Genomic DNA, 16,406 nt, shown 5'->3' with positions numbered 1-16,406 from the left:
GGCAAACAGTGCTGTAATAGGAGGATTGCATGTTTTGTTATATTGTATGTTGAAATATTTATCATTAGGTCTTGTTGTTTGATCTTATATCTACGTTATCGTGTGTCATAAACGTTAATTGTTTTCATGATGGATAAAACATCTGTTACGCATTCGTATTGACAACGGCGATAAAAAAAAACATCACTGAAGAAATCAACGTTTTATAAACATGTATAGGGACAAAACAAATCCCTCGCATGACCCTTGACAACAGCCCTGGAATTGATTCACTGTCCATACTACGTAATTTGGATTAAGGAACTGAGTTGTGTTGATTGTTTTTATGAAGAAGCATGCACAATGTGACGCCTTCCCCCTCCCTTCTCCCCCACCCCCACGCCCATGACCCCTCCTATTATTTTAAGCATAAGCTGCATAAATCTTTTTCAAAAAAAATCTCTCTCTCTCTCTCTCTCTCTCTCTCTCTCTCTCTCTCTCACACACACACACACACACACACACACACACACACACACACATACCCACATAGCATAAATTACGAACGGTTCCTAAATGATATGACTATCTTCAGTCTGAAAACGACTTACACACTTACTTAATACTAAACAGCCTTAATAGTGGGCATGGATTGCCGACGTCTCTGTCAGCTCATAATCGAAATTTACACTGATACAATGTATATGACACTTGTCTGTCACGACACTGATCGACTTAATTGTTTATCGCAATTGGTCATGATACACAGTGACTAACAGAAAATGATAAACACTACGTGAGACAAACCTTTGTCGTCTATAGTAACCCGTAGCCCTACATGTCAGTCTAATCGATTATGTGATTTCGAAAGCCAGGGATGGGATTTTTCACCAGTTTATTTCTCTCAGATGGGCGTTCATTGAGTTTTACTAACGTAAATCTAAATTCAATTATTATGTCTTGGATACACTTAATCCGTTATATCTTATGTTCAAACGATTGTCGGGCCCAGACTCGAATATTTACAGACCGCCGTCCTTTGACTGAATATTGCTGAGTGCGCGTTAAACAACAACCCGCAAACCGTCGCCATCCCCATCCATCTTACCTGGTTCCCATTCACAGCGTTCACTACTGCTTTAAACAAGAACCAACCAGTTATCCAACCAACAATAACTAACATGTAACTGATGTACCGATCTGAATAGTTTAATGTCCTGCTTTAAAATAGATACACACCTTTCTCGAATAATGATGCTTTCTGATATATAGATATGTTGGGGTTTATGAAACGATTCACGGTATGTGTCGCAATGCTAAGTGCTCGTAAGTCAATGTTTGACCGATTGTGAGCTGCTTATGTTTAAGACTACCTGGAATCCCCATTAAAGATATTCAAGGCGTGACTGTATGTAAGGAAAACCCCAAGCGACAGCCGCTAGCGATAGTAGTAGTAGTAGTAGTAGTAGTAGTAGTAGTAGTAGTAGTAGTAGTAGGTAGTAGTAGTAGTAGAACCTAATCAAGATAACGGTACACAGTAATGAAACACATACAAGGCAAGGGCTAATTCGCTTCATGTTTCATTCCGCGACTATAGGTTATTTCCTCCTTGAGATGAGTAGCATCAAAGTCGTAACGAAACTCAATGTCTCACGTTTACATTCCCGGTAATCGCAAGGGAACGAATACATGATATCAACTGTTTCAGAGAATGTGTTCATGTAGAACAGAGCTGATTGTGATGATTAAGTGAATGAGTGAGTGAATTAAACTTTGAGATTAAGCAATTCAGCCACATCGCAGTTACTGATGATTAATGACCCTTGATATTGGAAAATTTGCCTCAGTATTGAATGATCATTGCTAACTAGCTATATAGATCTATTGTCTGAACATATTTTATTCAACGTTGAAAGGGACTGGGCACATGTTATATAACTTATTACCGACCGACCATATATAAAGGTCTGTGCATATATAGTATCCATATCTGTAGGCAAGTGTACTAAAATCAGTTTAAAAAAAAACCCAATATATTCATATGGACAAAACACTGGATTGTGAGGATATCGATTAATTATTGAGACATTTTTTACTTTAATATATGGTTAATTTTCTATAAAATCGCCAACACCTGAAGGTGATATGTATAATGCAGCTAGTGTTCATGCAGGTTGCAATAGTACTGCAATCATGGTCCCTATAGTATGGTGATCGTCCTTCAGCAGCCGGTGATCTACAGCCGTTTTCAAAGTGTACTGTTGTCTATTGTGATATGCTTTTATGATAGCATACTAGTTTTAAGTTAAAATCTGTGATACTCGAGTGCTTTTGTTGCCTGGCGACGACAAGTACAATGCTTGTCACAACTCTCTCAAGGTTTCGATAATTGGTACTCACTACAAACACACATGGATAACGTGAATGTGTACATCAAACGCCATTCGTTTCCCAGAAACGGTTGATTTCAACCACTTTATGAAAGCATGAGTACATTAGTTCTCTGAGTACATTAGTGGTCGCACACAGATCTGATAGTGCGAGCGAGAAATCCAGGAGCGATACAACCGTGAAAACGTCAACGCTCCCTCCAGTTGTAAAACAACCTCTGATGAAGTACTACCGAGTGTATAGCATGTATAACAGGTATTATGGGGTTTAACATTACTGTAGGGAGTATGGTACGTTAAGTTCTTATATGCATGCTTGGTATGCGAGTGTCAATAGATGACTGACTATTCAGATAAAAAATACAGTGAAAATGTTTTATCTTGATTGATGAACGTTCTATCATACGGTGTTGGTCTTCAAACCATTGCAAGATCCAAGAAGCTGAATGAGCTAGATTCAGAGTACAGTGTTCGTATACAAAGGTACCTAGTGGCAGACATGTCTTTGAAAGTATGTAACTGAAAGAAATACGAAAGTACATTGAAATTGAAAATGAGCAAAAGTGAAATAGAAAACCCTCAACCAGGGGAAAATGTAGATACATGTATGCTTCATTCACAGTTTTATCACTGGCGTTGGTGTTGTTGTTTTTAAATAAAATTTATTTTTGATTTCATTTCGCAGGTGCACCAGATGTATAACTGTGACAGGATAGTATAATAACTAATGCATAATATGGTAACGAAATTTGATCCTTTGGTCTGTATTTTCCACAAATACTGAAACAATGTATATACCATATGACAGAATACACGTTGTTCCCAACATACATCATGACCATTATCAACAATCTATATCTGCGCGGATCCGGACACTATCAGCGGATACAGACAGCATGAAAAGCTCAAACAGTAAATGCATGCCATGTGCATGCCAATCAGATTATGAAATGGAAATGCATCACAAATCTCCATTGTTTACTATAGTTTCATGATAATATGCCATGCAATATGGAACAAGAATTTCTCCATTTATGTCATTTCTGTAGAATCAGTTCATTTCCACGTGGCCTTAGTCTATTTTTATCCATTGCATCAGGAATATTTTTAGAAGCATGGATATCGATTTGTTTAATCCGATAGCATGGAGGGCAATAGACAAGCGCCATCAAGGTCTTGTCGAATGATCAATGATTGCATTTAGCTCGTGCTGTTGGGGAATTCCTGGGAATAACCGAACGCAGGCATGTCCGTGTGGCATCGTTGTACATTGTAACAGTTGCTGCGTAAAACATGTTTTTCAAACAATACAACAATTTCAAACATTTCAAATTTACGACAAGGAAATAATTAATGCTATTTGCTTAAAACAGACACATGTTCTAAATTTGGTACCCTTGAAGGTCCGGGTTAGAGTACTGATCTTCAGTAACCCATGCTTGTCGTAAGAGGCGCCTAACGGGATTGGGTGGTTAGGCTCGCTGCCTTGGTTGACATATATTATATCATCGGTTCCCATTTGCGCAGATTAATACTCATGTTGATCACTTACTCACTCACTCTAGATATGGTACTACTTCCCGCTTTGTTACTCGCGAGTTGTTTTTTTTTCCACATACAGTTTTCATAAAGATGAAGCAATAAACCTGTCAAATAGGATTTCAAAATAATGTATTAATATTTTTTTGTACATTCATTTGTTTTGAAGCCCCGTCTAAAGTATTGCATAAGTTCAGCAATGCATTGTCCAATCTAGTTAGCTTGACATATAAATAGATTTCCATTGAAAATACTTATTTTGTTATCGCAGTGTCACACTTACTCATTGTCAAAAAGGTGTTTGTCAGTTCTGTGAGTTAATTATCTGGACAGAATTGAAAAGAAAATCTAGTGTCCGTTATGAACGCAGACAAAAGAATGCCCAAATATCTGTCACGTGACTGATATATGATGCACGTGGAAACTGACACGATTGTCAATTAACGAGACAAGATCATGGATTAGCGTCCAATATAACCCCGAGCAGTGTTTCTTAAAGATCAGATTGCTTGAGGCTGGTCAAAGTCATTACTATTTGTCATTCACTTTTAATCACAGTTAATCTGTGTGATCAAGCGTACCCAGGTCTTTCCATAGGCCATAAAATGTGGAGTTCTCGTATACTTTAGTATGGCTTCACTTATAAATAAAAGTTTATATTTTGGTAGCTAATGACAAATGGAAAAATATTGTGTTGTTGTTAGTAAGTTAATTGTTTTTATATGCATATGCGACATCAATATGGGCGTCGGTATAAGTGGCTGTTACATGTTGTATTTAAGTAATTTAAAGTAGTTTATACACCGAAGTCGTTAGTGTTAAAATGCACAATTTACATTCTACAATGCAAAGCAGGAATAAGAATGGAAACAGATTTTTATCATTTTGCTGTCTCTCGAAATTTCACACTTGAAACATAATACTAAAATGCGTTGTGAATTTTACAGTGAAATGTAGATTAACGCTTATTCTCTGAACATATATTATTTTCTTTGTAACAAATAAACCCATTTAAATTGAAAGGACCTAGGGATATCTATACTTACCTCATTTGGAGTTTTATCATTGCGGGCGGCTGCTAGGTTGCATGTAGGGACAATGATGCGCTTCGGAGACTGTGAGACGGATTTAATGAAAAGATGCAGGTATGTCAACGAAAAAGACAAATGCCCTAATACATGCACGTTTAAATTAACGAAGGAGCCATGGTGCATACGAGGACCTAATATGTTTAGGAGCGGTTCGAGTCCCCACATGCATACATGTGTGAAACCCATTTCTGGTACCCCCGCCGTGATTTTGCAAGGGACATCGTAAGTCGACTGAAAGATGTTTTAAATGAAGTCCTGATATGTCGAAGTGAAGTGAGTCTATGAGAAATAAGCGCAGTTTCCACATGTATCGGTAATTAAGAATATTAAATAACACCTCTGCAGTACAGTATAGGAAAACAAATAAGTAAATCTATCCGATTTCGAGGTAATAAGTGTCTGCATTCGACTTACATGGAGAAGATCTCTGAAGGCAGAGATGGACACAGTGTGAACGTGGGGACAGGTGCAGCATTGGGCCCAGGACAGACAGCATTGGATTCGACTTATTGGAAGTTACCACATCCTCTTCAGATCGTATCCACATACTCCATTCCGAAGCTTCCCAAACCCTATACATTGATTCAGCATTCACATGATGTTTTTGCAGGAAGAATTAGCTCTGAAACGTTGTGATAAAGTATGTAAAGAAGATGTCATCATTCAAACTTGTCATTGGACAATGCATTGCTGAACTTATGCAATAATTTAGACGGGGCTTCAAAACAAATGAATGTACAAAAAAATATTAATACATTATTTTGAAATCCTATTTGACAGGTGCTAAATACCTTTTAGAAGGGAATTTCTTCCTAAACAGATTGAGCAAGAAAGGAGAGAGTATGGTTTTACGTTGCTTTTACACTACTCCACCTGCATCATAGGGACCACAGTGATGGGTTCACACATTGTACCCATGTGGGGAATCGAACATGGGTCTTCGGCGTGACGACTGGACGCTTTAACCACTAGGCTATCCCGAACAAGAAAGAAGCACTAGGAATTATTGTTGACGTCAACCGCTTTAGAGAATCAGTTATTAACGGGTCGACCTTTAGCATGATGTTTTCATGAGGTTTGAGTGAGTGTGGTTTTTACGCCGCTTTTAGCAATATTCCTGCAATATCAGGACGCGGGACACCAGAAATTTGCTTCACATATTGTACCCATGTGGGGAATCAAACCCGGATCTTCGGCGTGACGAGCGAACGCTTTAACCACTATGCTACCCTCCGCGTTCGTGAGGCTTGAATATGTGCCAATATTCCTGAATAACATCGACCACAAAAAACCATTAAAATAATATGGAATGTATATGTGCATGTTTCTAACTTGTGTACAGAGACTTTATCTGAGACCTAATGTAACATGCAGCAAATGAATTAATGCCATGCTCATGTGCACTTAATGTCGCACCGAAGACCCGGGTCCATTCCCCCACATGGGTACAGTGTGTACAGCCCATCGTTATATAGTTGTGAAAGCGGTATAAAACTAAACTCAACCATTCATTCCAGAATCTAAGCTTCTGATTCAAACGGTAAGAGTAAACTTGACAACTATTGAATGTGAAAGACTTAGGCCTACGCTGTCATCTTATAGCAGTTATATGGCGGAGACGGAATTTGATAGCCTGTTGTCTAAATGTGAAGGCCTCTTTTCCAAAGTTTACTCGCAAGTTACAAACGTGTAGATGGCGTGGTAGTGTCAGCGACAGAACGTTTTCCGACACCTCTTTTACGTATATGGGTTTTGTTCGTGATAAACATGTTTAAGAGTTTAATATGTTTTCTTTTAGATTTACACTTTTTCCATATTCATGACGGGTCTCGCGTGAAGACCTGGGGTAACATTTGTCGTCAGGAAACCATGGCCAGACTGGAGCGTTAACTTGTCAGTCAGGCTCATTTGGTTGATACATGTTGCCGTATCCCCTTTGGCCTGACTGGGCTAGATTATTGACAATACGCCGTGATATAGCAGGGTTATTGTATAGTGGCATAACAAGATCTTTCAGGGTAAAAATGCTGTTGCCTAAAATGATACAAACCAAGATATAATTAATACTGCTATAATTGTGTTCAGGGACCATTTTTCGTTTTCCTGGCAGCTGTTTTCCTGGTTAAATCAATGAATGTAGTTTGGGATTAAATCCGATTTTTTAAATGAGTGTGTGTGTGTGTGTGTGTGTGTGTGTGTGTGTGTGTGTGTGTGTGTGTGTGTGTGTGTGTGTGTCTTATTTTCCCGTAATGACTATCTAGCTTTTGAACAGGACGCATTCCAAACTTCAATTATTAATTGATAATGCACAGTCTAACTCTTGACGTTGAGTTTCACTTTCTAAATGAAACCAGTTCTTAATTCTACTGACATCCACGTATGTAGAATGTATAAAGACAAAATACACAAATTAATTTACGGTCCAATAGTCAGCATATCATCACACAATTTACTTCCAACAAACGGAATACCGTATATTGTATTAATTTTTATGCGATGTGACAGATGTTTGCCATATAAATAGTGGCCTAAATATTCTAGAGTGATATTCTCTCTGGATCATTGTCCCGTTATTTCTTCATTGCACGGACCGCACGCGTGACCCCGTGACCCCTATATGACAGCTCAATTGAACTGAGCAAAATTTGACAAGGGCAGGGTCGCGAGTCCCGTTATCGATCTCGCGACAAGCACGGCAAGAAATCCCCGCCGGGAATTTCAAGGCCTTTGTCTGGAATTCCTTGTTATCAAATATGGCATAGCACTCAGTTTTATTCGCGAGATAAATTATTTGTGACTCTTGTTTCACATCTGTTACATTTTCGGAGTATTTTTGAAAATATATCCAGAGGTCAATAGAAATGTTGTGTTTAGTGTAACTGTATTTCGAATGAACACAGCCTTCCGACGTCATTATGCCGGTGTGAATAATCGGATCAGAAAGTAGTCATGGGATCTTTTGTAAAAATGACGTTTTCCCAGGTCTCTGGCGGTGTATACAGGCACGCGCCATGAGGTTGTACAACTTACTAGGAACATGCCATACGCTTGGAGGCATTAAGTCAGTGTAATATTGCTCTAGTTCATCACCATGTATCACTTGTTTGACTTCAGTATCCTAGTATAATGTGAAGAATTGTCATTTGAAGACTCATAATCATAAACATTTTAAAATTATTGTGAAAATGGCACAAACGTTAACTTCGAACAATTGAATTCAAATGGCGAGGCGCCCTTGTGTGAGGCTCCAGAGGGGTGGGCTGACCTCCGTGTGTACACATACATTACTGAAGTCAAACATGAGACGTTGGAGAGCGTTTGAAAACAACAACATACAAACAGATTTAAACTTCGATAACCTTTAATTTAGTGGGTGGAATGATATATATACATAATGAATGAAATGACATCGTATCTCGCACTTCGCACATTGCAAAGAATTCAAGAAACAAAAGCACCTCTGAATCGCAAAGTCTTGCATATGTACAAATTTACAAAAATAAAAATATCCGTACAACGTGGTACATACTAACTGACAACCCGAACCGTTCAACAGTTCCAACAACATCAACTAGCTCTCGGACTGTTGCTTCCGAGTCAGTCAACGTACCAGAAGTCAAGTCTGAATATCACATCACATTTTGGCCATGGAAAGCACTGAGAATTCTGTCCCTGCAGTTCATAGTCTTTGATCATTGGAAACACATGTCAGATCTTAGAATGAGATGTTTTGGGTCATCATGATTTGACAGCCGCTGTTGACATGGTCAATTATCTGCCTTTTCAACTTACACACTTGGTCTCGAAGAGTTGTGGCAGTTGTAACAAGATCGGCATTTTGTCCTTTCAGATCCTTGACACGGTCCTCCAAACGTGAAATTCTTTCAAGTTTCCTTGTTCGGCACTTTCTTGCTGCAACTCTGTTTCGTGCCCTCTTCCTCTCAAGTTTGATTACCTCTTGATTTTCCATGTTGATGGGCGAGAGGGGAGGAGTGTTCTCAATACATGGGACAGTTTGTGGCTCCTCTTTCAACCGAGGAAGAAGTATGTCATTGTTACTCACAGATTTCAACGAACGTGAAGCAGACGACACAGTTAGTCCTCCTGGCAGTGAGGTAGTAGTGGTCAGTCCCTGACTGGTCACGGGTGCTGAATTGAAGGATGAGACAGTGTTCGAGTTCGGGGCGAATAAGGTCACACCCCCCTTTGAGGTCTGGGGTAGCGACTGACTAGAAACCACACCCTTGCTTTGAAGAGCGACAGGGATATTCTCTGTCTGGTTGGGATCGTGGAGTTCGGCAAGAGCATCTACAAATCCCCTCGCATAAGCTTCTTGCTCCTCTGTCACAAACTTCGGAAAAATAAACTGAGTCGGTGTCGGCGTCGTGGTGACCATGCCGTTTGCCTGAATGATCATTTTCTCAAGTTCAGGGGACGCCAGTTTAAGCATATTTAGGTCGGGTGACTGGAGAAGACTAAACTTCGACTTCTTCGAACCTTCGGAATTAAAGTCCAGTTTCATGTTTTGCTTCAGTCTGTTCACGGCATCTCTGTCACCACTGCCGGAATTTGAAAACAGTCCCAGCGATGAATTTATTTTTCTCTTCATGGCCTGTCGCATTTCTCTCGCCGCATCGTCTGTCTCGTAGAAATTAGTTTCCATGATGAACACACAATTAAAACAGTTTGACTAAAGGCAAAAGTTTCTTCACGTGAACTTTACCTCTGAAACCGTAATGGTCTCAAGTCAAGAGAACAGTCGTTGTGATATCGTGAAAGTTTTCAACACACTGAGTAGCTGTGATCGTGAGCACGGTCTTTTCTAACCTAAACGTGGAGAAGGTCTACCGCCTATTTAACAGATGAGTCACTTTCCTAAAAATAGAATGACATCACTGAAGTGCAACCTCATTGGCTACCGATGAGATCATACAGCACGTGACATTACGGAACGATCGACGACGCGATTGGATGGTTTGGAAATAGCTCTTTCGATATGCACCATGGGATATGTTTTCGATGACGTAGTGCACATAGTTCCTTATATGGAAGAGGGATTTCCCTCCATCTTGGGTAAAGGTCGTACTGAATGAACTTCACCCTGACACGCCGTAACAGCATTACAATCGAGGGGCTCTCGGGGATTTGTTGGGTGAAAACACTGATCGAATGACAACTTGTATGTTCTCTTGCACACGATCTATTTAGGTCAGAGTCATAAGCTTGTAGGTTTAGTTTAATTTGGGGATCACATTTGCTCATATGAAGGACATGATATACTGTGTGCAATGTTCATCGGCCAGGGATGATTGAAGTTGATCTTCTGATACGGGTCACCCGTGCCAGATTTACAACTGTCAAACAGAGTTGGATGTAGTTACTAGCAAACGTATATTCTACTCGACTACCTGTGTATATGAACCCAAACGTACTTAGATTTTTTCTGTTGGTAGTAATTTGAGTATTACAATCTGATATTGAGCAGACGTGTGCTTGATTGTGCTTCGTATTATTTTGAAAGTGATCAAGTCCTTTCATAGTACATGTTACGCCCCTAAAGTCTTTTGCGTCTGTCATAAGCAAAATGCCACAGTCTTTGTAATTTATAGAGTTAATACATGAGGGTCAGATGTATTGGGTAACAATTTTAATAACCCCTTAATTGACTTTCATTGTAATTCTCCCATTTTAATACATGACGTTTGCCACAGGATTAAAACTGCATTTTAAGGTTGAATGTATAAGTTATCACAAATCTGAGGCTAATCAAACTTGTTACATTAAATATACAACACATTTTGACTATCCTAAGTGTATCTCAAAGAGATATGTGGAAATCATAACTGGCAATACACACTTATTTTCACATACGAAGAAAACATGAATCAGTTCAAAGAATCTAAACATATATTTATTGTGTTTGAATTCATATTTCAACCAGCTTAATCCTTCAATTCAATGAAATCAGATGAGGGACAGGTTGTTTAATTGCAGGTTCAAAATTACTGAAAGTCAAAGAGAGAATTTTTGAAACATGCATACCTTCAACATGCTCAAACCCGTTTTTCTACTGCCTGGATCTCTCTCATCCCTGGTTCAACTCAACATATATATTCTTGAGCTAATAATCACTCAGATTTCATCTGATATGGGGTGATTTCAGAAACCATTGCCCATTTTAATTTTTTTCAAGGAGATAGATGGAATCAATACAGAGAAGGGACTGGCATGGATCTCTCTCTCTCTCACATACACAGCATAAATTATGAACAGCCTAAATGATATGATTATTTTCTGTAAATGGCATACACACTTACTAAATACTAATCAGCCTTGATAGTGAGCATGGATTGCCAACGTCTCTGTCAGCTTATAATTGAAATTTACACTGATACAATGTGTATGGCGCTTGTATGTCACGACACTGATCGACTTACTTGTTTTTCGCGACTGGTCATAATACACAGTGACTAACAGAAAATAATAAACACTACGTGAGACAAACCGTTATCGTCTGTAGTAACCCATAGTCCTACCCGACTGTAAAATTGACTATGTGATTTCGAAAGCCAGGGATGGGATTTCTCTCAGATGGGTGTTCATTAAGTTTTACTGATTGCAACGTGGAACTAAATTCAGTTATTTTTAATAAGACACAAATGCTAGTCATTATTAAAATTTATAATGTATGAAGTCATTAGTTTCAGAGTCATGAATTATGCAGGTGGAAAGCTGCAATCTGTGATTGTCATGAGAGAAGTAGATCAGGTGTCGGGTTAACTAGGTGATATGTGTCAGTATATCCCATTGAGTGACTGTCATTATTTCAATCCCTGGATTGTGTACTCAGACTCAGTTGTCCTTTGACTGTAATAGCTGCTGTATTGCTAAATGTGACATTAAACACAATAAAAAGCTGGACATGAAGATTATTATTTCCATGTCTCTGAGGCGGAAGATCACTCATTCTAAATAAAACATAGCTATGATTTTCTTTTGAAGGGATTTGTTTGCTTGCTGTCTGTGATATTATTTTATCTTGTTTGAACATATTAAGCCATATGCAAATACCTTATCACTTTATATTTGCCTATAGTAAGTACATACTGTGGTTAGAAGGAAGTATTGCTTTGCAATAGAATCCAATCCAAAGGACAAATTGTTAGATTTGGTTAATGTATACATATCTCAAGTGTGTGAGAATTTGTTTTCAAGAATAGGGATGAGACCAGTTTTCTTCCAATTCGCTAATCCACAAATTTGGGCCTTTCTGGCAGAATTGGGTTTGAGTTTGAATCAGTTACAGGAATCTTGAAATGAAATGATCTCTGTCACAAGCTTTTTCTCAGTCATAGGGAAAAATCGTTTTCAATCTATTCATCTTGGCATGAACACCATCAGAACACCATCCTTCATTTCGCTGTGAGCAATTATGAAAAACTAATGTACTGTAGAAGATAATATCTCGAGCAGGCTGTAGAATGTTTGAGGCACTGAGTGGGGTGGAGAAGAAGAAATTGTGTCAGGAACATTCAAGCATCTTCTGCAGTTTAATATCGAGAGTTGACAAAGTGACCTTTGCTATAATTTGATGCTCCTATAATCAACAAACGAATGACCAGATAAGTTTCTTGTTTCAGTTATGGTCAGAATTGAGGAGTTAATATTACTAAAACAACAGTAGTCAGTAAAACTGATGTTGTCAGGGTCAATTTGAAGGTAATGTGATGAAGAAGAAAAACAATATATGTGTTTGAACAACATGTGATGTTGGTATGTAAAGTGGAAGTGTGTTTAACGGAGGTCTCTCACCTTTTTCTTCGACTTGAGGTTAATTATGCATGTTTGTGTGTTTTGAAGCGTGGTAAGAATCAAGTAATTAAAATAGAAACGACAACAATCAGTAACACAGACCTGAGGTGTATTATGTATAAGTTATGTTTGTTTGTTTCACAATATATTTTGTTTCACCAAAATGGTGAATGTTATTCATCTCTAAATAGGGGCCAGCAACCTGTTGATGTCACACAGGGCTACTAAGTGGATGCCATAAAGGGCTACTTAGTTGATGTCACAGGGCTTTTAAGTGGATGTCATAAACGGCTACTTAGTTGATGTCATAGGGCTTCTAAGTGGATGTCATACAGGGGTGTTTAGTTGGTGTCATACAGGGCTACTAAGTGGATATCATACAGGGCTACTTATTTGATGTCACATGACTTCTAAGTGGATGTCATACCAGGGCTGTTTAGTTGAGGTCACAGGGCTTCTAAGTGGATGTCATACAGAGCTGCTTAGTTGATGTTACAGGGCTTCTAAGTGGATGTCATACAGGGCTGTTTAGTTGATGTCATTCAGGGCTATTAAGTGGATATCATGCAGGGCTGCTTACTTGATGTCACAGAGCTTCTAAGTGGATATCATACAGGGCTAATTAGTTGATGTCATACAGGTCTACTATGTGGATTCCATTCAGGGCCATCAAGTTGGTGTACAGTGCTAAGTGGATGTCATAAGGGCTACTGAGTTGATTCTATACAGGGTCATTACTTTGATGTCATACAGGGCTAAGTGGATCAGGTGACTAATTTGACTGCATATTGTACCCATAGTATGATGGTCACAATGTTAATCAGTATCAATAAGCAGTATTTTAATTGTTTGATGGGCATTCTTGAAGTTGTTGAATCTAAAATGAAACATACAACTTTATGGATGACAACAGTTTATTGAATAAAACGTATGTTTCATTTGCAACCAGTTGTTTGTCTCATCCAACCTCCATCATTCATAAACCACTTCCAAACAGCTGCAATATTGTAGTGTTAAAACAAACGTACAGAGACCTAATATGAAAGGTGTGATTCTTCATGGATAACAACTTCTTGATTATATTATGTTGCAGCATTTTGGTTTAGATTCTGTGCTGAATCATCACATCATAATACAATCACGACGATATTATTCATAAGTGTCATATCTTTCTTATCGTTCATCAGCTAAATGCCTGTCAAACACTAACCAGAACTTTTCAAACTTTTTTTCAATGTATCATGGTCACATGAACAGTGTTAAACAGGTGTACTGCTTTAACACAATACTGATTTGTACAGGTGATTATCAATGTGAATATGTGTTACTATGTAGACTATTGATTTGAGGTTTTTGTTCTAACTATACTACTTGTAAAGAGTGACTTGTGGGTGGTTCTCTTGAGCTGTAACTGTGTGAAGGTTTTAGTTGAATATTTTTTTTAGAAAAGAATGATTATCGATCTATTAATAATTCATCATTAATCAGAATTGCTAAATCAAATATATACCAGCCAAGAAAGGAATACTCTTTAGTCTAAAAGCAGCAGGAAATGTGTATGTCATACTTCTAATTTTGTTATCACCCAAAGTATTATGAATGAATTTATATGCTAGATTGTAAATGACAGATTTCATTATTGTGAAATCAGTGAATTTGAACAACTCTGATGAGCAGTCTAGAATTTTCATTAACTGCAACAAGACAACATCCAGGAACCATGGTAAGGGAGCAGTTGAGTAGCTGTCACAGAGGAACCTGAATGTTTGGTTGATACACACTTGCTCCTTGGCCTTGAATTTAATTTTAAAATTAATTGGTCTTTACCCTTGTTGAGAAGGGAATACATGTTCTTTCCCCCAAATAAATTCAATGAAATTTTGATTAATTGATTAATAAATATATCATTTATTGAGAAGGATCAGGGGCTAGTCACAAGGACTTGCATGAGTTATAATTTATTCTTATCATGTTAAAATAGTCACATGGAAACTGAAATTATTTAAATCATGAATCAGATTAGTGATAAGAAAAATTCTTTGAAATTTCGATTAAAATGAATGGAAGCTGAAGTTATCACTCAAATCCAGGACAGAATTACAGTTTCCAAACCCAGTATTTTCTGAGGGCATCCAACTGGGAAGAATTGGTAAGAATTGTAGTCATACACATAAGGCCTATACATTAATTACACATGCAGATATAGCTGGGTGATCAATTAACATATTACATGAAGGTTAGTGTCATGTACGCGTCAACACAAAATTATTCAAAGCAATTAAGGTTCACAATCCATTAAATAACAGTTTGGTATCTGAATACATGACTGAAACCAGTTCATCCAATGTGAAAGCCCTGGTGGCCATGGCAAAATTGAAGCACTTTGTATGATTAATGAAATCATTGCCAATATCATGTAGACATCACCATTCAGGCAAATAACTGTGGCACTCTTTGAGTCAATTTCTTAATTGCAACAATAGTTCCCTGCGGGTATGGCAAAGTCAGAGTTCGTACTACAGTCAAATACCATCATGTCATAGTTCAAGGGACCAACACTTCCAGTTACGATAGGTTGGAACTGCCAAATGATAAATAGATATAAGGGAATATTCATGAAAACATGGACAATCTTTTACTTTGAGATAACTGTTAATTTGATCTGATCACAAAGTATTTTGTAGAACTTATTCCAGGGTCAAAATACACAATCAAAATGTTTAACATTAGTAAAACATGTCATGTATTTCAGATGCTTATATACATGGGAAGGGATTAGCATGGTCTAGAATGTGAAATATATAGAAATAAACAAATATAAATGTAAAATATACAGAAATGAAGTACATGACTATAATTGGGGTCATGCTTGAAATAAGTCAAAAATCTGTATCGTCCAGTGTGTGGTATATCTCAACATTAGCGCAAGTTAACTATGAGAGTGAAACAAACTCAATCTCAAGCTTTATCCCATATGTATTTCACATATTATAAAAAGACTAGTTAATCACACTACATTCAGAGTAAGTAGCTGACAGTTCTGTATTTGAAATAGGTAGATAAAGTACTGAGGGAATGGACATTTGTTATGTGAGTGAGAGTAGGAATAGAGAGAATTGATGTCAGTACTGTATCATATTTTAATTGCCACTCTCCCTGGGACCCGTTTCCTTGATTGAATGACCACACCCATGGTGCATTATCAATATTATCAACCTATTTAAAAGATAGAACTGTCCTGTGTTTACATCCCAGTCTCATCAACCATGATAAATGTTATCGACCCCATATTCCTGTGTCACTGATATCTCTTCCACCAGAATTCTTCCTGCCTCCAGACTCACCATTTATAATGACCAGTTCTTGAAGCATGTGCTATTATGATGGTACTTAATTGGTTGTATTGTAATATAAACTGAATTTCAATGAATGAAAAGACTTCCCTTGGCATTAACATATTTATTGTGTACTCCGAAGTGTGCTGAAATGAAAATTTGAAATTTAAATTTTGAAAGTAGTTTAATTTGGTCCACCTTTGTAGCAGCATATCAATTCATCAAAAGTTGTTTCAACATTTACATGACAAAGAACAAAT

The 16,406-nt window shown here is 37.8% G+C and overlaps 1 protein-coding gene across 1 annotated transcript; it reads right to left on the bottom strand.

Moving 5' to 3' along the window:
* Positions 1–8,342: 8,342 nt before the first annotated feature.
* On the bottom strand, positions 8,343–9,870 carry LOC137291636 (transcription factor Jun-like). Its single transcript, XM_067823047.1, has one exon. It carries the CDS (start codon positions 9,660–9,662, stop codon positions 8,715–8,717), a length of 948 nt encoding a protein of 315 aa, XP_067679148.1. The 5' UTR covers positions 9,663–9,870; the 3' UTR covers positions 8,343–8,714.
* Positions 9,871–16,406: the final 6,536 nt, after the last annotated feature.

The sequence above is a fragment of the Haliotis asinina genome, chromosome 7 (genome assembly GCF_037392515.1).
Source record: "Haliotis asinina isolate JCU_RB_2024 chromosome 7, JCU_Hal_asi_v2, whole genome shotgun sequence".
Lineage (NCBI taxonomy): Eukaryota > Metazoa > Mollusca > Gastropoda > Lepetellida > Haliotidae > Haliotis > Haliotis asinina.
Note: the sequence above shows the minus strand (reverse complement) of the source record. Positions and strands in the feature narration are given on the sequence as shown.

Bases quoted from the DNA above. Each gene is read 5' to 3' on its own strand.
- LOC137291636 (XM_067823047.1), bottom strand. From the start codon at position 9,662: ATGGAAACTAATTTCTACGAGACAGACGATGCGGCGAGAGAAATGCGA.